Source organism: Puntigrus tetrazona, chromosome 6 (assembly GCF_018831695.1).
Source record: "Puntigrus tetrazona isolate hp1 chromosome 6, ASM1883169v1, whole genome shotgun sequence".
NCBI classification, from domain to species: Eukaryota; Metazoa; Chordata; class Actinopteri; order Cypriniformes; family Cyprinidae; genus Puntigrus; species Puntigrus tetrazona.
Genome location: NC_056704.1, coordinates 25,734,504 through 25,758,903, shown reverse-complemented (window position 1 = coordinate 25,758,903; position 24,400 = coordinate 25,734,504). Strand labels below are relative to the sequence as shown.

At 35.4% G+C, this 24,400-nt stretch overlaps 1 protein-coding gene across 1 annotated transcript; it reads left to right on the top strand.

Annotated features, from left to right (window-relative positions):
- The first annotated feature begins 4,210 nt into the window (after nt 1-4,210).
- Nucleotides 4,211-22,812, top strand: LOC122347586 (ubiquinol-cytochrome-c reductase complex assembly factor 1). The gene is made up of 9 exons (XM_043242970.1): nt 4,211-4,430; nt 4,938-5,048; nt 6,201-6,308; nt 7,565-7,637; nt 7,981-8,038; nt 9,447-9,555; nt 18,289-18,366; nt 18,480-18,593; nt 22,162-22,812. The coding sequence occupies exons 1-9, from the start codon at nt 4,356-4,358 to the stop codon at nt 22,294-22,296; spliced, it is 861 nt and encodes a 286-aa protein (XP_043098905.1). The 5' UTR covers nt 4,211-4,355; the 3' UTR covers nt 22,297-22,812.
- The last annotated feature ends 1,588 nt before the right edge of the window (nt 22,813-24,400 follow it).

Genomic DNA, 24,400 nt, shown 5'->3' with positions numbered 1-24,400 from the left:
TCAAGGAATCAATGGGTTAAGAGAGGTTAAGGTATAACAGCGCAACTGTGAGGGAAATGGGAATCCAGGTGAGCAATTCGTGAATGCGTTTGTTGAACTCACCCCCCAACTCCTCGTGCTAGTAAAATGAATGAATCAGACTTACGGTTTGCAATCAAATTTACAACAAAATGGTTTCGAAAAATACTCTGGCAATCACCCACAACACGTCAAGGCTGTGGGTTTTGGGCAGATTTTTTGTAAAAATATTGTAAAAACTATACAAGAAATAAATAATGCAAATAAATGAAGCATGGAAAATGTCCCACAATCACAAATAGTTGCACGTGTAAGATCAAGTTGCAAATGTGTGATACAAAGTTACATTTTGAGATATGAAGCCATAACTGAGATGTAAAGCCAAAGCGCTGAGAGAATCACGAACATCATAAATAATCACAAATACGAGAAACAAAGGTGCAATTATAAAAAATGAAATTCCATTGTGAGAAAGATGCAATCGTGAGAAATAAAATCACAAACGTATGATTAAGCTGCACTAATGTACAGATATGAAGTCACAATTCAATATTAAAAAACAGTCATATAATAATAAACAAAGTTGCACATGCAATGTCAAAAACATGAGAAATAATCTGAATCATGAGAAGTTAAGACGCAAACGTGAGTTTAAGTTACGGTCGTGCTATACAAAGTCACATTTTTAGAAATTGTCACATTGTGAGTTATAATGAAGTCACAAAAGTCAGATACAATTACTTGAAATAAAGTTATAAAGATGCAAAGGTAGGATTTGTCATATTTTAAGAAACACACACTGTGGTATATGAGGTCCTAGTCACTATTACAAGAAGATATGGGAAACGAAGTCACAAGCATAAGGTGAGTCACATTTTAAGAAATAAAGTCACAGTGAAAGATAGCTGAAGTCGTAACTGTGAAATATACAAGAAATACGTTTCAAATGTAAGAAAATGAGTTGCACATGAATGATGTTTTAACTGTGAGATACATGCTCACATTTTGAGATCTAAAATTGCAGTTGCAAGCGATTTACGAGTCCAATTACAAAACTGCAATTACAAAATGTCTTTTTTCACTCTGATATGACCTTGAGTGAAGCACTAATGCTTTCATAATGAACTGTGCATTGGTCGTAGGGTTTAAACAAATTACATTTAATCTGCGCAGAACTAAAACCTCCCTTTACTGTCCCGCATGACTTCAACCAACTGCTTGCTTGTTTTTTCAGGGATGGGTGACATAGGGATGAACAACATTCAAGAGGCCAGCTATAATACTGCCCCCCTCGCCTCCTCCCGTTTCCTGAAGGCATAAAGGTGCAGCGGTGAAAGCTAGACAAATATTTCACTGGTAATAACGGTGACATTCTCTTTCCTGAGTTCAGAGTGAAGGAACAGAGGGACTTGTGACATTTAAGTTAAAACTCCGCAGCTATGAGGAAGAACCTCTCACCTAGCATAAACAGTCACTCGGAAAGCGACGCAAAGACAACTCAAACATTACCTCATCTACTCCCTCCTGTGAAAACATCCCTACTTCAAAGCGCCCGAGTGTTTTTGGTACTCTTACGTGTGTGCCATACAGAGGAGGAGGGGGGGGCTCTGTGTATTATTTTTCTTAATCGTTCATGCAGAAGGGGCATTACATATTTTTGTGATTTTTGGATGCAGCCAGGCAGGAAGTCGCCTCGATGCCCGGATGACTTTGAACAATTAATGGACGCAGCAACGCTCGGCCTTGCTTACTTTGTGGCTCGGGAGCTGTGAAGCCAGATACTTACTCAACGTTAATCTTTAGAACAGAGCAGAGCCAGCCATTCGTCATCTCGACTGATGTGATTTCTCTGTTTCAGAGGCCTGCCAGCAGCGTGCCACCGTCTGACGACATCGAGCGGTTCACCTGTCGCTGCCAAAATGTTAATCATCCCTCTGCAATGCAGCTGAGTCCTAAGGAGAAAAAAAAAACACGGAAAGAATCGTGCATGATTTGAGTTTACACACACATATCGGTCATTCTTGAGAAGTGGGACAAAACAGGGCGAAAAAATAAAACCTCAGGCAAATTAATTCGCATGCATGAATCTTACAGAGACGTGCTTTGGTGCAATCTCCCAACTTTTCTCTTCTTTTAACAAAATGTGCTTTTGGACTGTGTGTATATAATTTCAAATGTATCTGTAGCAGCGGTCGAGATGTGTTTATCATTTCAAAACACGTTCTCGTGTTAGCGGACAGATTGCGCTTTCACGTGTGCTTTGACACAATCTGCTTTATAAAATAAAAGTGATTGATTCGACCAAAAAATTACACAAAAAATATAAAATATCATAATGAAATATTTTCAAAATATTTTAGATAACAGATCTGGCGGTGGTGACGGAAACCTGAATTTGTAGCCATTTTAAATATGAAAAACATTGAATCAATGAATTGCTGTATTAAAACACAACAAACAGTAAGTGTGTTATTGTATGTAAAGCTCTTATTCAATATTTATTTTTATTTAGTTTATTAAATATTTAGTCCTATTTAAGTATTTTTGTATCACTGAAACACAGTGATGATAAATTTCTTTTACAAAACAAATAGAGTTCACATAGTAGCCATGTTGTTTTCTGCTTTTATTCGGCTGCTTCAGGAGAATAAAATGATCTAAATAATTCAAATAATTTCCTCAGAAACTGGATGTGTAACAGAAAAGCAACCTTGCTTTAAAATTAGATATTATTATGACATAAGTGTTGCTTTTCATAAAACAAGCTCTTTTGTTTACATAATATAGGTATGTTTACTGTTTATTTTTAAATATATATATATATATATATATATATATATATATATATATATATATATATATATATATAAATTATGTGAATATATATAAATATAAACATATATACATATATATTTTCTAAATGTATACTGTATGTGTGTGTATTTATATATACACAATAAATATACACAGAACAGAAAATGCAAACAAAAACTTTTATTTTGGATGTAATTAATCAAGATTAATTGTTTGATAGCACTAATAATATATGTATGAATAGGTCGTATTCATGTGTGCTTTAAATTATTTTTTTAATATAGATTTTTTTCATTTTTTTTAAAGCTAGGCCTACTCGTTGACAAATGGGTAAAAATTTGTGGTTTAAAGGATAGTTGCAAAACATTTAAAATTAGAGTTAATACAGTTTCAGTGCTGAACTGTGATCTATAAGTAGAGTTTTATAATGTCATCTAACGATTTTCAGTTCAGTTTTTTTGATGTACAAACTGTTGTTACACCGAATTGAATTTCAGGAGATGTTTTCTGTAAATCAAGGTAATAATGTATGACAGTCATTAATTTTTTTAATTAGGAAAAAAATAAATAAAAAGAACAATGTATATTTAAAAATGTACACTGTTTTTTAAATTGTTATTGTTTTGACGCTTGAATCCCCCTCTCATCTTTGACACATATATGTGTTTAAATAATTTTCAAAATAAACCGAGAACTGTATTTTGTAAAATGTCAAATGCATTTTTAAATTTTTTGCACTTATTATAACACGTATAGCTACAATAGTTAAATATTTGGGAAAAATATCAAGTATCATGGTAATACAAGTTATTTTGGGCATGTATCATGATAATATTATAGTATTATTTTATCATTTACTATGTTTTATCATTTACTAACTAGCTATTGCAAACATTTTCTTCTGAAAACACAAAAGATGATATTCTCTCAGTAACAAGATGCATTTTGGGTAAATGATGACAGAATTGTCATTTTTGAGGTAACTACCCATTTAAGTATCTTTGAGTATCTCTGTGGTACTGACTGAGTATTTTTAGGGTAGTTAGCTTGTCTATTCTAGAGTGACTCAACTTTATCAGGCATTATAGACATAAAAAAATTAAAATGAGACCAACTGGACGAATCACCACAGATTAGCATCATATTAAAGTATGTGTGACCTGTATAGCGGTCCAGTAATAGTCCATGTAGTGAAAACACATAATTAAATTATTATATTGAGTTATCAGGGGCAAGACTAGAGGAGGACACGGGGAGATATAATATACAATAAACAATTATATAACTGTGGTTTGCTTATACACGAACTTGGACATGGTTCGGCGGAACTATATTCCGCAGCTCTGATTTCCAAAGCTCTGATTTCCACACGGACCACTTTAAGGGCGGGACAGATTCTTTGACATTGCTGTAAAGGGGGAGGGACGAAAACAAACAGTTACAAAACGTGTTAGAAAGTAACAACCACTGATTCCTGCTTTATAGTTACAATAATATTTAATTATTGTAACTTTAGCAGAATCATGTATCGGCGACCGCTGCAGTCCGCCGTTAGACAGTTATTAAACGCCTCAGCATCGAGAGCTGTCCTCGGAAAGGTAATTTATAGATACTTAAGTATCAAAAAATACTTCAATATTTGGGTCCTTTGAAACGTTGTTCACATTTACGTTCTAAGACTGTCATCGTAATGCTTTTTGGAGTTATTAACGTTTTGAAACGTAATGATGGACAAGTCTTAGCTAACCTGTACTTCTACTACACCAGGTGACATTATGCATAAATACAGAAAATGACAAATATTTATATGTGCATGTATATTAATGCACTTAATATGGCCTATCGATGGTTGTGCTAGTGCATTTAAATGCATTTCTTTATTATTATTGCTATTAGCAGTGCAGTGTGCCATAATTCAATATATAATTTCATCATTTAAATTCAAACATGATTCATGAAATTGTTTTTTAATAACGTTTGCATTCTTCTTGGACAGTTAACTAATTAGTCATATATACCAATAAGGGATAATAAGAAGTCAGAACCCCCTATTTCTTTCAAACTAGATTGGGAAGCAGTTGTCAGATTTGATGTTTTCTTCCCAGGCCATTGAACAAGATGCGTGTCAGTCCAGGGCTTTGGTGGCTTGCCGGATAACAGCGGATGCGGGCGTCCCCAATCACTCACAATATCGAGCTCTTCACGGCACAAGAGAGGTGTGATGCTTTTCCTGATCTCGGTTTCCGCTTGTCTCTAAAGAACCCTGTCTAAAGTGAACGTTTTGCTTTCTGAAATTATTTTTAGGCTGTAGAACTTCAATTCAGGTGGAAAATTAAAAAAATACGTAATTTTTTTTTTTATGGTAATAAATGGATGCATGAATATTACTTTTACCACAAAACAAAAAGTATGTCTAGATACATTACATTTATAGCAATTTTGACATTGGCAAAAAACAAATCAGTTTTAAAACGGGTTATTATTTTCGGTAAAATATGGTTTTGTATTGATTTTAGGGTGAAATATAAATGGTTTAATAATGATTAAGTGACCAGAAAACTTACTAGTTAGGACTTAACAATAAGGTCTTATTGGTCATTGCTAAAATTAACAATCCTCATCCTTTGCATTTATTATGTATGATGTATTGTATATGTTCTACAGTTACTGCAGTGTTTATTAACGCTAGTCAATAAAAATATGACTGTTTGTTGTTGTTTAACTGTAGATCAATTTCATTGTTATATTCAGGGATACATCTTTTGTTTTCAGAAATGTAGAAACTAAGATTGTTGCCTAATTTTAGATTTAGCAAAATATTTGATGATTTTCTACAAATCTAATTTAATTTCTGAATGATTCCTAAAGACCTTGAGAAACACATTCTCATTTCCTCCCTATCCGACCCCAAAGGGCAAGCGCCGATTAAAAGTCTACTAAACTTCTACTAGTCAGTATTCCTAATCATAGCAGTAAAACATAAAATCCCGGGTGAGAAATCCATTGGGAAAGGTTTTATTGCATCCATAGTGGTGGCTAGAGGGAACATTTTCACTGCTGCGACTCCATAAAGTGTGCCCAGGTTGAGCTGGAAACTATTATAAAATGCTGATCTTAAACAGGAATAGCTGATAGATTTGACATTTTAATGGCTGTTTGTCAATATTAATATCGTCAAAATGCGTCTTGTAAGTGAGTTAGTATTTTCCGAACGTGTTTTGTTTTGTGTTAGCATGCACGCCAGTGAGCTTTTGTGGCCTGCTTTCCGCAAATTATTGTTTATATGCACTGTCTGTGTACACCCATGTGCTTATGCCAGTGTTTTATATAGCTCTAATGCCAGATATGTTTCCATATTCTGTTACAAGCTGCACACTGTTAAAGAGACCCCACAGACTACAGATGAAGAGGTGGGGGCCTTCACCAAACTGATTGAGGCCATGGGCTTTACCGGACCTCTCAAATACAACAAATGGGTAAAGAAACAACCTCTTAATATAGCATTACGAAACTATTTTGATTTCTTTCTTTTTATATTGATGTCACCTGCTTGTCACAGGTTTTCATGAAAAACTGACACATGCTTGGGTTTTATTTCTTTCCAAAACCACATTAAATATATATTTTTTTGCATTTAGCCACCTTTATTTTTATATGCATCCATCCTTCTTCTTCCGCTCATCCGGTCTTTATTTTTTTATTTTATATTTTTATAATTATGTTCATTATTAATTCTTATTATTCTTATTACTGCAATGCAAAAATGGTTTGCGTTACTGTAATGTGGAATAAAATGTGATATTTAATTGAAATACTGGGGTTATTTAAATTTTAAAGTGTTTATGAACTAATATAATGAAACAAAAATGCATTATTTTAATTTAGTAGCAAGGAAATAGTGAGTCACCTTTGAGAATAACGATTTGTATAAAAATACTCCAAAATGTCCAGAGACATTGCATTGTTTGTTGGACATTTTGCTTAATTATTCTAAAAATGTCACTATGGATTTTTTTATTATATATATATATATATATATATATATATATATATATATATATATGTGTGTGTGTGTACATATATACATAAACATTAGAAAAAATAACAAAAAATGTGTGTATATATATATATATATATGTGTGTGTGTGTGTGTGTGTGTGTGTAAAAAAAAAAACATTAGAAAAAACATTATATATATATATATATATATATATATATATATATATATATATATATATATATATATATATATATATATATTATTTTTATTTTTTTGTATTTATAATTTTTTTGTGGTAAGATATAAACATCTTGAAAATCCTCAACCAGATTTTTTTGCATCTACAATTAAATTGACACTGACACTGTCTTGGTTGACTTTCCAGCCTCCACATCCCTCAAACAGCTCAACTTTGAAATAGACACTGTCACATTTTGGTGCTGGAATGATGACTTCATCTCGAACCGCTACCTGTTTCGTGTTTTCAAAAGCAGGGGCCACACTTTGTGAAATCTGAGATGACCTTCCATGCTAGAGTCATCAGCATCACACGGCTGTCTAAAACTTCAGCGTGTCTGCTTCATTTTGGGGCACATGTTTGGCTCGGTAGACCGGACTGAAAATGTGAACACCGCCGTGTCGTGGCCAATTTCATCAGTTCCTGCTTTTGATCACACCAGATCGAGTGGCTTTTTGATCATGTGTGTCACAAATGTCTCTCTTGTTTTGCAGAAAATTAAGATAGCTGCCTTGCGCATGTACACATGCTGCGTAGAAAGAATCAACTATGACGAGTTTTTTGAAAGTAAGTATTTTTGGTCCCGAATCTTTTTGGTTTTTGCACTCAGACCGTATTATGGCCCTGCGAGTCTTATGTCATGCTCATTTAAATTTTCTGAAGAACTCCTAAACACCCCTCACTTTATCCCAAACGTTGAAATGAGCGTAAAGGGACCTTTTCAGCAGCACCTGAAAGATTTATGTGGCACTTTACAGCTGTGTTATGTTGTTTTCTTTAGCTGAGGAAAAAACAGGTGTAAACCCAATAGCGGTTTTGGAATCAGAGCCCAAGTTTGCATTGGTTTGGCTACATGTTGTGTTTTCTCTTTCTCTCTTATGATGTCCTGTACTCCCTCTCTTTCTCCCAGAGTGCTCTCTCCCCGACACGCTCAACTCTTGGTTCTTGGTGGCACAGCTCCACGTTTGGTGAGTTTTTGGATTCAGTTTTGCAACATTGTGTCATGCACGTTCTAAATCCTGGGTTGGTTATTCATGTATAGCACTGAATTGATTAATATTTATCTTCTAAGTAGATTGCAAATGGTGTTTTAATAGACCTATTCGTTCTGAAGAGTGCAATGCTATTCTTTGAAATTTAATAGAGGTTTTCTCAAAAGAGATTGCAGTTATTGTTCTTTTTGTGTTTATGCTTTTAAATACTTATTCTGGTTTTACAACATAGTTTGTTTTTCCTCAGAATTAGTTTTTTTATGCTGACATTGTTCATAATATTTAGGATTGTCAGATTTTTTAAAAATTATATTCAAAATGTCTATTTATCTATTGTATTTTTTTCATTTAATTAGTAATTTAGAATTTTTTTTTCATTTAATTAATAATTAGAATTGGAACAGTTTTAAATCTAATATTTTTAAGAAGAAAAGAAAAAGAAGAAGAATTATTTATATATATATATATATATATATATATATATATATATATATATATATATATAATATTTTATAAATCTACATTACTTCTTCATCTAACTAATCAGTTAATCAAAGACAATAAATTAAAACAATTAGGATGTAATTAATTATAATTAATTACAATCCTAATAATCTAATACAGTTTTTATATTCTGTGTTATTCGACTTTTCTTTTATATATATATATATATATATATTTTTTTTTTCTCCAAAATCCAAAACCTTCATTTTAAAATCTAGTTTGATCCTTCAAATTCAGTGTTGACTGAATGACTACAGATGTAATTATATAGTATTTAATTAATACTTCAATTCAATTTTAAACCCAACATTCATTTTGCTGCAAATGTCATTCAAGTATTTAATTAATCTTTTAACTTAATCCTTTCCAAAGTCACTTATGCCAAAGTACGAGTGTTCAGGATCGGTTGATCTTATGAAGAAATGAGTGAATATGCGATATCGACAGAAAGAGACTTATGATTAATGGTGGCGGTTTGCTGCCAACGCTCTGTACGCTTCCAGCTAAAGGCACATAGTGTTTGTGTGTTCAGCCGTGCATCTGCATGATGACTAACTATGCTTGTGCAGAGAAACATGGTCTGGGAATACTCACCAGTCATTTATATGCATAAACACACCCTTGCACCTTCTTATCACCTACAGTTTTCATAAAGTAGATAAAAACAGATTTGTCCCTTAGACTGTAAAAAAAGAGATTCTGTGGTAATCGGCAGCAAGCCACAGATGCTGTCTATTTAACCCAGACTGTTCCTTTACACGAGTGTGTTGCCTGGCTGATCTCTTGAGTTTCCTGGTTACTCAGACCCTGACAGAGCATAGCGTAACACAGGCTCTCGGCTTGAGTCAGCTCTCTGCTCTGCTCTTCTTTGCTCTGACAGGATGTGTCTGGTCCGGATGCGGCAGGAAGGCAGAGCTGGAAAGTACATGTGCCGTTACATCGTCCACTCCATGTGGGAGGATGTGGAGCAGAGGAGCAAGATTATGGGAGTGAGTAGATGTGTCTTTGATTCAGCTGCCTCTTCTGAAACACCTTGCCATTGGTATTTGTGCTTTTTGAAGTTCAAGAAGCTGCCAGCCCCAATGTAAAATATGTATTTTATACAGTGGTGCCCAAAACGATTAGAATGCTAGTATTTTCAGTAGCTAAAAGTAGTTTTAGGTCCGTTATTTTTATTTTTGCTGTAGTGTGTCTTTAGGAAATACAGTTTCCAAACTTTAATTTTGCCATGAATTGTAGACGAGACAGAAATCGGACAAAAATCCCACTGGATTATTACGATTAATTGCAAAGTGCGAATGTAAACAGATACATTACAGCAAGAGATAGAAACAGACAGATAGCTGCTGAAAATACTACAGTTTTAATCATTTTAGCTACCACTTTATATCCAACACAGACTTTCCGAGTGTGAGTGCATTAGAGCTAAATGTGTCACAAAAAGACATTTTACTAGATAAAACAATAGACGTGTGGTTGAAAATGAAGATTAAAATTAGCACGATTTAGTGGTTGTTGAACATTTTTGTGCATTGCTGCGTTCACCATAAAGTCGACTACTAGGTAGACCATTAGTTAGGGACATTTCCCAAAGGAACACAAATGTTCAAATACTCAGGCCCGATAATACTCAAATGTCCTGAATATTTGTAAAAACACATTTATTATAAACTACAAGAGATCCAAGGTTTTCTGATGCAAGTGGACTGCGCGGTCTTTAAAAAATAGTAATAATAATAAATTCTACTGTCCCAGCTAATTAATGATGGAGACTTTGTGCAACTTGATGAAGTGCACTTGTGTGAGCGCGTGTGCTTCATCGCTTAAAATCACCAAAGCACCACTTTATTGGAAAAAAACATCAAAAAATGACAAAGAAAACTGTTTGTAAAGAGAAAAGAACCTGCGTCATTTGTTTCTAGATGCCAGTAGATTTGATCTATATGACAACTCAGGTGTTTTTATGTGCTCAAAAACTGTTTGAGATCACAGCCTATCAGTCTCATGAATCAAATGCTAAGTACTTTCTGCTTTTTCTGCAACGGAGAGTTTCTCCGCCAAATAGTGTAGCATGTGAAATGACTGATGATCAGGACTGTTCTTTGGATATGTTGAAAAATGGTGAAATACAGTAAAATACTGCCTCTCTCACACACACACACACACACACACACTCTCAGGTCTTAGGATGTAATTACTATGCTCTATAGACTGTGGAGGCATTTGGAGCCGATCGCTGTCCAGCGGAGTAGCAAAAGGTGTTTAAATCTCTGCGAGGTCAGTAAAGATGACATGCTTCTGCTGCTCAGAGAGCGTGTGTGTGTGTGTGTGTGTGTTTGAGAGGAAGCCAACGCAAGGCGCCTTAGGGGAACTGCTGTCAGAAAGGGTGGGAACAAGACTTCAGCCCAGCTGTGAAAACAGAAATCTCTCTCTCTTTCCCCACACTTCTCTTTGTTGACGTCCCCCCATCTCCTCTACCTTCCGTCTTAATCTTAATAGTAGGACTGAATTAGTATTGCCGTAAAGAACAAGCACAGCTTGGTCCGGATCCGTGCGTGTCAAATATATATAGCGCATAACACGCAGCAGTGTATTGCATAACACCGTGAACTAGTTAACACGAACCAGATCAAACCAGCGGCAGCTAATCAGTCACCACGACCTTATGGATATGCCAGAGCATGCGAAAACTGGACATGATCCAGCCGTCGACAGATGTCTTTTGACTGTCAGTTAGAGTATTAGCAGTTTTGAGTCGTCGAGTAGTTTATTTATCCGAGGGAACAGCTCTTTGGTTTTCTTTGGCTTAGGATAGAGAACGCTTTGTTCTTTGAGAGAGAGATAAATGAAAGCGCGTAAAGCTCCTGGTAAACAAATGCGGCGCATTGTGTGGTTAGTTGTGTTGGTGTGGAAAATTGAACGGTAGATTTCCGGTGGTTAGTGGGGTTGTCAGGACTTTTATTTTTTTCATGATCTCATTAGCTGTTCGATAGTTTGCAAAATAAAATCATTGTCATTTGTTTTTGCGTTGTATACAAATAGATATGGCCGGTTTTGTGGTCCAGGGTCACACATTTTATTTTATTTTGTTTCATTTTTAGTGGTTAGTTATTAAGCCTGGGTAGTCTGGTTGGTGACTAGACTTTTTATATGGATTTTTAGAGCTTATGCTTTATTTGTATCCTGACAGTGAGTTATTTAACTTTTTATTGTAGTCTTTATCTTTTCTCGATCCCTTTCTAATCTTCACGTGGACATCTTTGTTGTGTTGTGAATTTTTTTTTCCCCCATTATTTTATTTATTTTTATTTTTTGTAGTGTTCTACGATACTGTTTAAAGTAAAAAAAATAGTGTAACTTGTATTAAATGTGTTTTTAAACCCCTGGATTCAGCTCTATCCTTGTGCGCTCCATCTATTGTAGCTTCTCTAAACACAAACGAAAATTCTGTCATATTAGAAAAAAAAAAGCATTCTAATTAATCGACTGTATGACTAGACAACTAATTAACAAGTTGATTTTAAATATGCAGTCGATGCAAGATGATAAACACAATATACATCTGTATTTATAACTATTTGCCGTCCATCTGTGAAACTGTCAGCATGCACAGTCTGTTTGTCTTAAAGCGGTGTTTCCCAACCCTGGTCTCGGTGTGCCAGAAGTACACTGCATATTTTGTATGCCTTTCTAATCAAACACACCTGATTCAACTCATCAGCTCCTTAGTAGCAACTCCAAGACCTGAAATGGATGTGTCAGATTAGGAAGACATCCAAAATACGTACTGTTAGGGTTTTAGGACGTACCGTTTTAAAGCAATAGTTCACTAAAGTATGAACATTTTCATCATTGATGTCATTCCAAACCATTTTGACTGTAATTCTTCTGTGAAACGCAAAAGTAAAAGGTTTTGTATTGATGTGCTGGTTGGATTCGCCCTTCAGTTACATTGCATTTTTACTAGACGCTCAAGTTTAATTATTAAGAAAGATGCAAATGCATAAAGTAGAAATGAGGGTGAGCAAATATGATTTTGAGTTGACTGTCTCTTTTCGTGTCATACTGCCTGGTGTTAGGTTTGATAGTTGACCTTGGTTAAGAATAGTGTAAAAAGACATTTTAATGTCTCCTCTTTTCCCATCTCACTGAGCAAGAAGCCTTAATGAGACTTGTGTGCGAAAGACGGTGAGCACTGGCATAAAATAAGTGCACTTAAAAACCTTTTAAATGTCCGCATTTCTGTGTGTGTGTGTGTGTGTGTGTGTGTGTGTGTGTGTGTGTGTGTGTGTGTGTGTGTGTGTGTGTTTAATGAACTCGGCACCTCTCTTGTGCCACGCTGTGCAATGACTTTTTCCATAATGTCACTTTTCCCCCTCTCCCAGAGCAATAAATCAAAAATCTCCCATTTTCTCACGAGGACTCTTAATATAATCCTCTCATTTTTCAGGTGCTCTGTTTAGCCAATAAGAGTTTACAAGCTTATTATCAATTTAACATTGGAATTGCAGTAAATATATTAATAATAAGGCTAACATTTAAGGCCAGATGAAATTTGGGCTCCTAAAGTCGCCCCCTAGCTAGGAATGTCAAACTCATTTTATGTCATGGACCAAAATGGCACCTTGTTGGCAGGTAGTTTTTTCTTTTATTTGGTAAAACTCTGTGTACCCGTGTAGAGAACATAAACTTGTTGTTCTGGTTCATGCCATAATTGATTTATAGGTAAAATGAAAAGGAGCATGTGGAATGTATTAATTGTTCATTAGCATCCTTTAGATTTCACGTACATACAAAATTATTAGGAATATATTAATAGTCATATGGACAGGAAGAAGAGAGAACCATTTTTTTCCTCACGAATAAATGTATGTTGCTGTAACAAAATGTGATAAACTATGCATCAACTGAAATATTCAATAGATATTCAAGAATCAGTATTTAAAGACTCCTTATGAGCTCTGGAAGTGCATGGGTTTTTATTTTTATTTTTTTATTTTTTATAGATTTTTTTTTTTTTGACAGAAATGACATAATTTCCTCCTTTTGCCCCATTTATGTACATATTCCTATAGTTGCAATTGGCTCAAACACTCTTAAATAAACATGTTCAGTCATCAATTAAGTCCAGCTCTCCTGATCAGAACTCATTCACATATTATATGAAATGAATGGTGTGTAAAATGGAAAAGGCGTTTGACTTTTGACTTGTCACTTTGCCCGGCAGCTCGCTTCCATCACGTGTATGAAGTTGCCCTCAGTTTTTTCGGAGCGCGTACGTTGGTTCGACGTGATTTTCAATGAGATGTGAGTAGGGTCGCGGCGTGGCGCATTTTTGGCTGCAGGTACGTTCGGGACCGAAGACATTTGACCTCTCAGTCCTGGCAGCGGCCTTCGAGTGGCAGTGTAGAAAAAGTGACCTCATTTTCCATCAGTCTTTCTTTCTCTTGTGTTCTTGTACGTTCCCCTGCAGAGAAAGTTTGCTAACATTACACATTCATTAGCGGCATGCATTTTGCTTGTATTTTTTGTTATACAGTTAAATTAAATTACAAATGTTAATTTTTTTTCTGAGCATCCTTTTGTTGATTACTTGATGATTTGCAGGTTTATAAGGTAAATACGTAATTACTTAAATAATTAAATTAAATTAAATATTAAATAATTTATTTAAATTTTTGTATTTATTTTTTCATTCAAGGAAAGCTTGTATAGTATTACCTATTACACTTAATATTTAGGGTTATTCCATTATCACTTCATTATGTAGTAACTTAATAGGGCAGTTTGCTAAAAATAAAAAATCTAATATTTATTAGAAGACCCTACTCCATACATGTTTTGCTAGGTTTATATGTTTCATATTTTTAAACCTATTATTATTTATCAATTTATGTAGAGAACTGTTTTTGAAGTGAATTCACTTAAAGAGTTATTTAGTAAAATGTTCCTTAAAAAAAGTTTTAAAATGTTTAATATGTTAATGTAAAAAAAATTTAATAAAACATTTATTTATTTTTTTTATTGGATTGCCTACACGAAAATAGCCCAAGATGCTGACATGGCATTGAATAAATATATACTACTACTATTACTACTTATTCAAATTTGTATGACTTACTTTCTTCTGTGAAAAATGTCTCGTCATTTTGTCCATGCAACAAAAGCCAATAGAATCCATTGTTGTTCAGACCTCAACGTTCATAGTACCGTATTTAATGTTCCACAGAAAGTCGAGCAGGTTGGGAATGACATGAGTGTGAATAAACTATGACAGAATTGTCATTTTGGTTGTATCCCTTCAAGTGACTACGTAAGTGATAGTGGAATATCCCAGAATATAAACATGCATTTGCTGGGAACGCCGTGTCTGTGAAGACAGACCCATGTGGGCACACTTTGACCTGATGGAAGTCTGTTTTTACAGGTCAGAAGTGAGGAGGTATTTCCCTTTGTGCCGACCCCAATGCGTTATTTTTTAAGCTGTGAAAAATCGTGTGTAAACGGAGTGTAATCAGCGCGTCTGGCAGGTCCGTAACAGGTCGATCCTGTTGGGTCGGGGTACAGTTACACCGCTGGAAATGGAAGGACCCCCACTCACTCAATCCTCACTACGGTTAGGTTACTTCGCCTAATTGTGCTAAAATACTTGTCATTTGTGCCATGTTAGACCAGCCCCCCTTGAACTTTACCTCTACATACACTCACGAGTGTGTCGGGGCGTACGTGTGTGTGTGTGTGTTTGTTTGTGTGATTCAGGAGTTTTTCTAAGCCATAGCAATAACAGTGAAGTGAGATATGAGACTAATTTGGTGGTATAGGAGCGAGATTCTGCTTCTCAAGCAAGTTTTTGGTCCCTCGGCCTGATTAGTGTGGGGGATTAAATATCCCAGCCTGGTTTTACCCACCCGCGTAACAACTCTGGGAAGGAGGATGGAGGGACGAAGATGGATGAACGGAGGGAGAATTTTAAGACTGGAAGCAAAAAATAGTGATGTAAACGTTTCTGTGTGTTACTGTAGTGGTTACAAACATCTTTATTCAAGCATTGCATGGCAGTGGTTAACTTAAAATAGGGCTGAAAGTTGATCCTAAAAAGAATCTATTCTCTGATTCTGGGACATTTGAGTCAAGAAGATTGCTTTAGCTGGCTAATTTGGGGTTTATAAGACTTTAATATTCTGAAATATCCATATTAGATGATAACTGAAGAGTGACGCTGTTGCTTTTTGTAGCTGCTTTATAACTGAGCTTGATTTGTTTCCCACTTGAGTAATTTTGCAACACACTTTTAATTAGAATTGATCTGAATCAACTTTGAACTAAATTTAGCTGAATAATGACACTGTCGTCTTTAGATGTTTAACAGCTTGAAGTTGTTAATTAATTGAATTTTAAAGCATTGACAGAAATCAAACTGAACTGACTCAACATCAAACTATATAGAGCCCAATAATGACACAATTTTTTCCACCGTAAAGCTGTTTAACATCATTTCATAATTTAATTTTGCACTTGACACATGAATTGAATTGAATTTACAGTGAACTAAACTGAGCTGAATAATAAGGCTGTTGTTTGCTGTAAAGAAACTGATACCTGAATTGAATTTATTTCATAATTGCCGAACTCTGCAACACGGAATCAACATTGAACGCTGAACAATGACGCTATTGCTATTTTTAACAGTTAAAATCAAAATCGTTTTTATAATTTATCATTTTTTTACTGCATCGAATCAACACTGAACAAAACTGAGCTGAACAAAGTGTAGAGCTGCTTCACAGTTGAAATTGAAGTCGTTTCATAATTGAATTTTGCTGCATTCTTTTTCTGTTTATTACTGTGAAGCAGCTTTGAAACAATTCTGTATTATATAAAGCATTATCTAAATTCATTGCAATTAACTTTTCCATAAACTCCTTTGGTAATCAACAGTAATCGTATTTCAATTTGAATCATTTACTCAGATTCATTCAAGAAGAGTCATTTGAATCAGTTGACTTGCCCATTAATTCATTTGCTGCCCATTTAAGTTTGTTTCATTTAAAAAGGATGTTTGAATCAATCGACTTATTCATCCATTCATTTGTTGACCAGTAGTTGGCAACTGGTGACTTTTGAGTATTTCAGTGAATATTCCAATCATCACTCAGATTTGTTCCAAAAGAGTCATTTGAATCAATTGACTTGTTCATTAATTCATTTGCTGACCGGCAGTTGTACTCGTTCACTCAAATTCAGTTGAGAAAATCGATTTGTAGCGCTCTATGAAAGCAAAAGAGAATTGCTGCAAAAGAACGTTCACATGCTTGCTTCGAATGTTTGGGGCTGTGGGCAGGAACACAAAGGAGAGCGAGCGTGCAGAGAAGACGGGGCGAGTAGAAGAGTTAAAGCACAGCCAGATGAGATTGATTATTTGCAGGTCTGCGTAATTATGCACAGGTGCTTTTCTGCCCGGCGCGCACACGAACACACACACGCTGTGACCCGACGCACTCCAAGCATGCAGAAAACCCGACATACAAGACTTAAGAATAAACACACTTGTTTTGAAAATCTCCCCACCCAAAACCTCCCAAGGGTTGGTGTCTGTGGCCGTGCGTGTGCGTGTGCGTGTGTGTGTGTGTGTGTGTGTGTGTGTGTGTGTGTGTGTTTAGATTCATATGCAGTGAAGCACCTGGGCAGGCCCCTCGCTTCAGATCCAGTCCTGCTTTTGTTTTCGGGGGTTAACATTGTTGCATTATCATCCACATGTTTGATATTTAATGCCAAGGACTATTCCAGCTCTGACTAAATGCATAACTGTGACCTCAGTATTAGGCAGAGACTCAATCGCTCAACCACCTGTTAGCGTCTAAATGATGCCTTACGAATTAAACAAAAGTTATGGTGTAAACATCTGAGAATCTCTTTTTTTTTTTTTTTTTTTTTTTTTTTGCTCATAGTATGATGTTATTGTAATTTTCATTATCCAAAATTATCAATGAATGGCTGATTTTGTGTTTTACATAAGATTTTTGATGTTTCACTACTTATGTGTCAAATTGGTGTGAATATTATGTAATGATTTAATTATCTAAATTAAAGTCATAGTGAAGAATCTCTTAACTCTTTGTTATTTTTGTTTTATTCCTTTTTGACTTGTTTTAAATTATTTAACTTCATCAACAGAATTATTGGGCAGTTCACACAATACTGACATTTTTGTCAATTGTGATTAATCATCCTGAACAATATTTCAGTTGGATACTAGCTGTCCACACTGGTGGAACATTTGTTTCACTTGACCTTGACACTTGACTTGCTTTTAAAAAAATATTTAAGTCACAGGGAAAAATCTCTACTTGTATTTCTGTATTTTCGCTCAAGATATGATATGATTATATGTTTCCATGTCCGAAATGATCTGCTATTAGCTTAATTAATTAATTATTTTATTTCATTTTATTTTTATTTATTGGAATTTTCTTAATTTCTTGTATTTTTGTTTTAGTTGTATTTTTTTTTATTTAGTTTAGTTGTTTATATATTTTATTTTATTTATTTATTTATTTTTTTTTACAGATTTACATTTGTATTATTGGCTCATGTCATTATGCTGAAAAATATCACCACAGAAAATTGTAAATGATATTTAATTGGCCTGACCACAGTTTCAGTATATATGGCTTTTTTGTAATATGCCTTTTTAATTTATCGATTCACATTTATTTTATTAGATTGATGCCATTCAAAGAAAGGAGAGCATGAAGGTGATGACGGAGACGTTCTACGCTGCGCTTTTTGGTTATGATGAGGTAACCCAAAGCTATTGACTGTTATCAGTACTAGTTTTGCATATCATAACTGTCGATCATGAAGAGTTAGCAGTACGTTTGGCATCTCTCTGTTACTCTTCTGTATGTTTTAGGGAATTCTGTCCGACGATTGCGTTCTTGCGGCGGCGATCTGGAGGAACATGTTCAACAGACAGTGTGAAGACCCCAGACAGCTCGAGCTGATGGTTGAATATGTCCGCAAACAGGTCAGTGTGTGTGTGTGTGTGTGTGTGTGTGTGTGTGTGTGTGTGTGTATGGTCAGAGGCCAGTTCTCTATTCCTGTGCAAACAGAGACATGTGTATATACAGCTCCGACTTCCTCACACACATAAACACATTGGAGTGCTGCACGTCACCCACTCCGTCACTCAAATCAACTGGCACTGTGTTTAACAAGCAAAAGCCCTCCATCTCCACCCCATAATGTGACATTCATTGGGTTCAGCATTTACTGTGTGTTTGTGGAGAGCTTTCCCTTCACTTTCACCCCTTCACGAGCCTTTCTTCAGCCTCAACAGCGTCCACGCTAGAGCTGCACAATCAGTTATTTAATTGTGAAAAGTGTCAGTGGAGAAATTCATTTCGGTCTCCCGTTTACAACTTGTTTTTTGGTGCACAGTTAAAATGATGTCAGAGGGTTGGTTAAGATTTCCTGATTGCCTGTTGTTGCTTTTTTATTTTTTATTTTTTTTATATACGTGTTATAAATGTATTAGTTTCTTGTGACGCTGACAACTGGATTAATGGATGCTTAAAAAAATTTCACTATTTGCCAAAAAACCCAATTACTATGATATTTTTTTATACCAAATTGCACAGCCCGACTTCTATCACCCCCACATCCTAGTCTTTTCTGATTCTGTGTCACATTGGCGTGATTCCTCCAGCGCACACCTTACCCTCCGGTCAGAGTGGCGTGAGACGGATCTAAACACAAACAGGAACTGTTGATCACGCCAGTGTGTGTCAGTAACTTTGCTAACAATAGGCTTTTCCACCAAGACACGAGTACTTGAACCGAAATAGTGCAGATTGAACCGTTCTGGTTGTTTTAGGCGAAAGTGTTTCTGATTAAAGTTTCATGGGATACGGTTTGCAATGTTATTAATGTATTTGGTATCATAAACTAACAGCGATCAACTATTTTGTACAGCCTAATCAAGGTTCATTTTTATTTAAAATATACGTTCACCCTATATAAACATGTTTCTTTTTTGCTCAAGGTATGACAATCTGTTTGAAAATGTTAATAGCTATTGCTGTATATATATATATATATATATATATATATATATATATATATATATATATATATATATATATATATATATTTATTATTTTTTGATAATATTATAGGTATATAGATTATTCATATTTGTTTATTTTACAATTATTGATTTCTTTCAAATTATTTTGTGTCTTGGTTTATTTTATTATACTTTATAAAATTAAAAATTAAAAGCTATTTTTGTAGGTTCATATTAAATACACTTTTTTTTTTCCCCTCATAGCAATGCTTGCCGTAGCACATGAATACCACCAACTGTGACCGTAATAGGTTGTTGTAAGTGCTTTGTTTTTAGTTATTTATTTATGTGCTGAGCCGGCCCATAATAAACAGGATGTTGTGTATCTGATGGCCATTATCCCAAAATAAGACCCGACCCGGGTCTGGGTTAATTCTATCATGACTTGCTGACCGTATACTCTCTGTTACTTTTTATTTACCTTTAGACTTATTTCAGAAGTTTTGATGTTTTCTACTGTATATTACAATGTCAGACTTCAGGGTTTACTTTGTTCCTAATACTCATAGACCAAAAGAGAAAATTAAGATATTTAACACAAAAACATTTTTATACAAAAACTTTATCATTCTGTCCTAGACCAATTATGATTTCCACAAGAATATGAAGCAGCACAACCATTTACAATTTCAACATTTACATCAATCAGAAATGTTTCATTGGGTAATCGAGCCCTCTCTTCATTCGACAAAGCACACGACGATGGTTCTCCATCACTGCAGAGGCCATGAGCTCATTACAGGTGCGGGTAGGAATTTATTACGAACGAGAGCGTTTGCGAGTGGAGTGCGTTATACGCCCGCAGGCATTCTGAGAAAAGAAAGAAAAACAACAAACAAGCGTCATCCGTCGGCCCCCCGGGCGTCAGGGGCCTGCTTAGCTCGGGACGGAGCGAGAAGCAGAAGGTGAAAAGAAAAGAAAACAGTCACAGGTGCAGCACATGAAGCATGGCAGCGACTGATGACACAGCGCAGAGAGGGACACCGTCGCCATGGCAACAGCGGCCTCTCCTGATGAAGTCACACGGTGCGCTCGCATATGTGCGCCGGTGCTTGACTGCATCGTTATTCAACGCTAATTGCTCTCGACAAACACCCGCTAGCTCTGACATCATTGTGTGTGTGTGTTTGACTTTCTGTTTTTAAACTCCTGCAGCATTGAGAATGCTCCACTGGCTCATTTAAAGTGTGGCAACTTTTTTCCGAGCTGAGATGTGAGCCTGAGTTTGGAAATGAAGCGGACGACGTGGTATTTCACCCTAAATATTTGCTCCACCTCGTGTCATTCCAAACCCCTGTGACTTCCTTTATTCGGGCAAATACAAAAGGTGGTGGTTTGACAAATCTTCTTGTCATTTCATATACATATATCGTGTAAATAAACACTGACCACGGTTTGGCGACCTCCAAAATTGACTCCAAAAATTCAGTACCATCAGTAGTTTGGAGCTGGTAGGATTTTTTTACATTTTAAAGCTTCAAGGCCGCATTTATTTGATAAAAAAAACATTAAAACTGTAAAATTGTGAAATATTACTGCAATTTTAAAGTAACTGTTATTTATTTTAATATATTTTAGCATGTAATTCATTTCTGAGATTCAAAGTTGAATTTTTACCATCATTACTCCAGTCTTCCGTGTCACATGATCCTTCAGAAATCATTCTAATATGCTGATTTGCTGCTCAAGAAACATTTCTGATTAATGTAAATGTTGAAATTGTAAATGGTTGTGCTGCTTCATATTCTTGTGGAAATCATAATTGGTCTAGGACTGAATGATAAAGTTGAAAAAGCCATAAAGTTGAAAAAAAAACAGCCTTTTTGTATAAAAATGTTTTTGTGTTAAATATCTTAACTTTCTCTTTTGGTCGGTTTAATGCATTTTTGTGTATTTAACATGTAATGTTAAAAACCCCAGCAGTGTATATCTGTGTTTAGCAGCTGGCTCATCCAGTCAGACTTTATAGCTGAAAGTGTCTGAGTTTTCATCGGTTTGTAATTAGTTCCCGGGACGCCGCTCTGATCCTGCGTTCATTAGCACAGCTGTCTTCACTGTAGCCCGCTTTAAATCACTGTGCCTTTTTTAAACACTACAGGTGGATTCGTTGAGGTCTGTCTTTTTGCAGCGCTGTTATTGAAATGATGTAAATTGAACCTGGATTCGTTCAGCCTCTATGTTTGGACCATGCTTGCATTTTTTTAGGTGTAAAGTTAACTGGGGCTGGTTGTCACAATTTTCACTACAGCAATTTTTATTTTTATTAATTTTATTTGGCTTTACGTCATATTTTAAAGTCTGGGCAACAACAAAACAAAAGATTTTAAGTATAAATTTCTTTTTTTTTTCGTTTTTTGTTGACTATAGTAACCCTACTGACGGTTTGCTTCAACCTGACATGGAAAAATACATATCCTTTGTCCTGAGAACATAGTTGACATTTTTGGATGTTCTTTTCTCCACGCAGATGCAGTTCATCGATGCTCTGGACGGGGAAGACCTGCTTTTAACAGGAGAAGTGAAATGGCGCCCCCTTGTGGAGGAAAACGCCCAGAGCATCCTCAAGGTGCCCAGCCCGACCTACAATGATGCTGGTCTCTGAGAGCCTGACGTCTCACCCAGAGCTGCCAATCAACACAAGAGCAGCCAATCAGGAAGCAGCACTCACCTGATTAGTCACACCCCCTTCCTTTATCTGTCTTTCCCTGACTTTCCTGACTCGCTTTCCCTGCTGGTTTGTCAGCTTCCCTCGTCAACACAGTGATGTGAATACAACAAACACACATACGCACACACACGCACACACACACACACATTTAATCTCACATGTATTGAGAGTATTAAGGACTCATCGGAATGGTTTTGCACTCTCCTTTTCTAAACCTGTAGAGTATTCTTGTATTTATATGTCTTTCCATATGGCTGCAATGTTGCAATATTTATAGGAATATTTCCTGGCTCTTTCACTGTACCTCTCCTCAACGTTTACAGTTAAAATAGTTTGTTTTTTATTTCACTCTCAATGTGTCGGAGGAAAATGTTTCGAGTGTGTGTGAATGTGAGTGTATTTTTTATTTGTCAGGGTTCTCCACCAATAAAAGCGCTTCTCTTGTAATGACGTCTTCTGAATCCACAGGAATCCTTTTTTAATGCAAAATTCTTAAAAATAATTTCAATCAGAATAACCTGTTTTAAATTAAACAAAATACTATACATTTTAATATATGTATACAATATCTTCCGTATATAGTTAAAATGTAGTATGTTGTATTATGGTAATAATTATATCTTGTTTTATTGCCATGACAAATACCTCCACAATGCAATAATAATAATAATAATAAAATACTTCCTTTCTGTTTATACAAATATAATTCCCTTAATTTATAATTTCACATAGAATTCAATCATCTCTGGATATATATATATATATATATATATATATATATATATATATACACACTTATATGCATACTGTATAAATATACATGTATTTTTTGTTAGGATATATGCTTAATTACATGAATATATTCTGCTAAAATATATATATCAAGTCAAGTCTGCTTTCAAATTTTCAATTCTACCACACATTCAGTACATACATATATATATATATATATATATATATATATATATATACATATATATACATTCACAGAACAACTGTGTCCAGTATGCATATTATATTATAGTTCTATTATTTCCAGTGAGTTAGTAACAAGTGTGCTCCAGTAGCTGATGGTTGGGATGCAGATGGCCAGCGGTTGCTGTGGCGATGGCAGGTGTTCTGTTACAACCTGTTGGCTTCCCATCTGCTTTACAGCGACTACAGGGTGTTCGTCCAAAAATCGAGTTCATATCATTATGGTTATGTTGATATGTCCTTAGATTGACGTGAATGTGTGCATAAACACCACTCAGGGACACTTAACTGGTTAACTGGTTTTGCACAAACTACATTATGTTGCTATAAAGGAAAAAGTCCGCACAAAGACATTCTGCAGTTCATTGCAATGGAATGCCGTTTATTACCACAGAAAATTCCTTGAAGGGACAGTACTGAAACGTGTCGCTGCTTTTAGGGTCATGCAGTTCAAGAGAGAATTCCTGTCGTATAAAGCCAGTGAACATGGGTTTACGATGAGACAAAAATAGAAATCTCATCGATTTCCAAGCAATTGATATCATCACAGATTATGTTAAAGAATGTTTCGAACTCAGTATATTCCTCTAGGAAGTGCTAGTCATTTAGACATGAATTATTTTGAGTCAACAGAGGGCGCTACAATTTGCCAAGAAAGTAGCTATTCTTTAGTGATCCTTGAATAAACGCTCTTCACCAGTCCAGTGAAGTCTGGGAGGGTTTATGTAATCCTTCATGTCAATGTCTTCTCTTATGTTAACCATTACACCACTTCTGCAGAAATGTGTCAGCAGTACAGTCCTGATCAGGGTTTGCAGATCTTCAGCAGGTCAGGAGTGTTGACAGGTGAATGTGTCATCAGGTGTCATGTGCTTCACAAATCCATCATTTTTATTGTAGGTGTGATTGCAACATCCACCAAACTAAGCACAGACGTTCAGCCTGATCGGATCATATTCTGTGTTTTAGAACTAATCACACTTTCAGAATTCTCAGAACTAATCACCAAAATTTCTGACTGAATTTCCTGCTAGAGCTTTGAAGCCACGCCCATCTATCTATC

What these genes read in the sequence shown, in the direction of transcription:
- LOC122347586 (XM_043242970.1), top strand. Translation starts at nt 4,356, where the DNA reads ATGTATCGGCGACCGCTGCAGTCCGCCGTTAGACAGTTATTAAACGCC. An exon ending in CGAGAGCTGTCCTCGGAAAG is followed by an intron (nt 4,431 to 4,937) that starts GTAATTTATAGA and finishes TTTTCTTCCCAG; the next exon opens with GCCATTGAACAAGATGCGTG. An exon ending in CTCTCAAATACAACAAATGG is followed by an intron (nt 6,309 to 7,564) that starts GTAAAGAAACAA and finishes CTTGTTTTGCAG; the next exon opens with AAAATTAAGATAGCTGCCTT.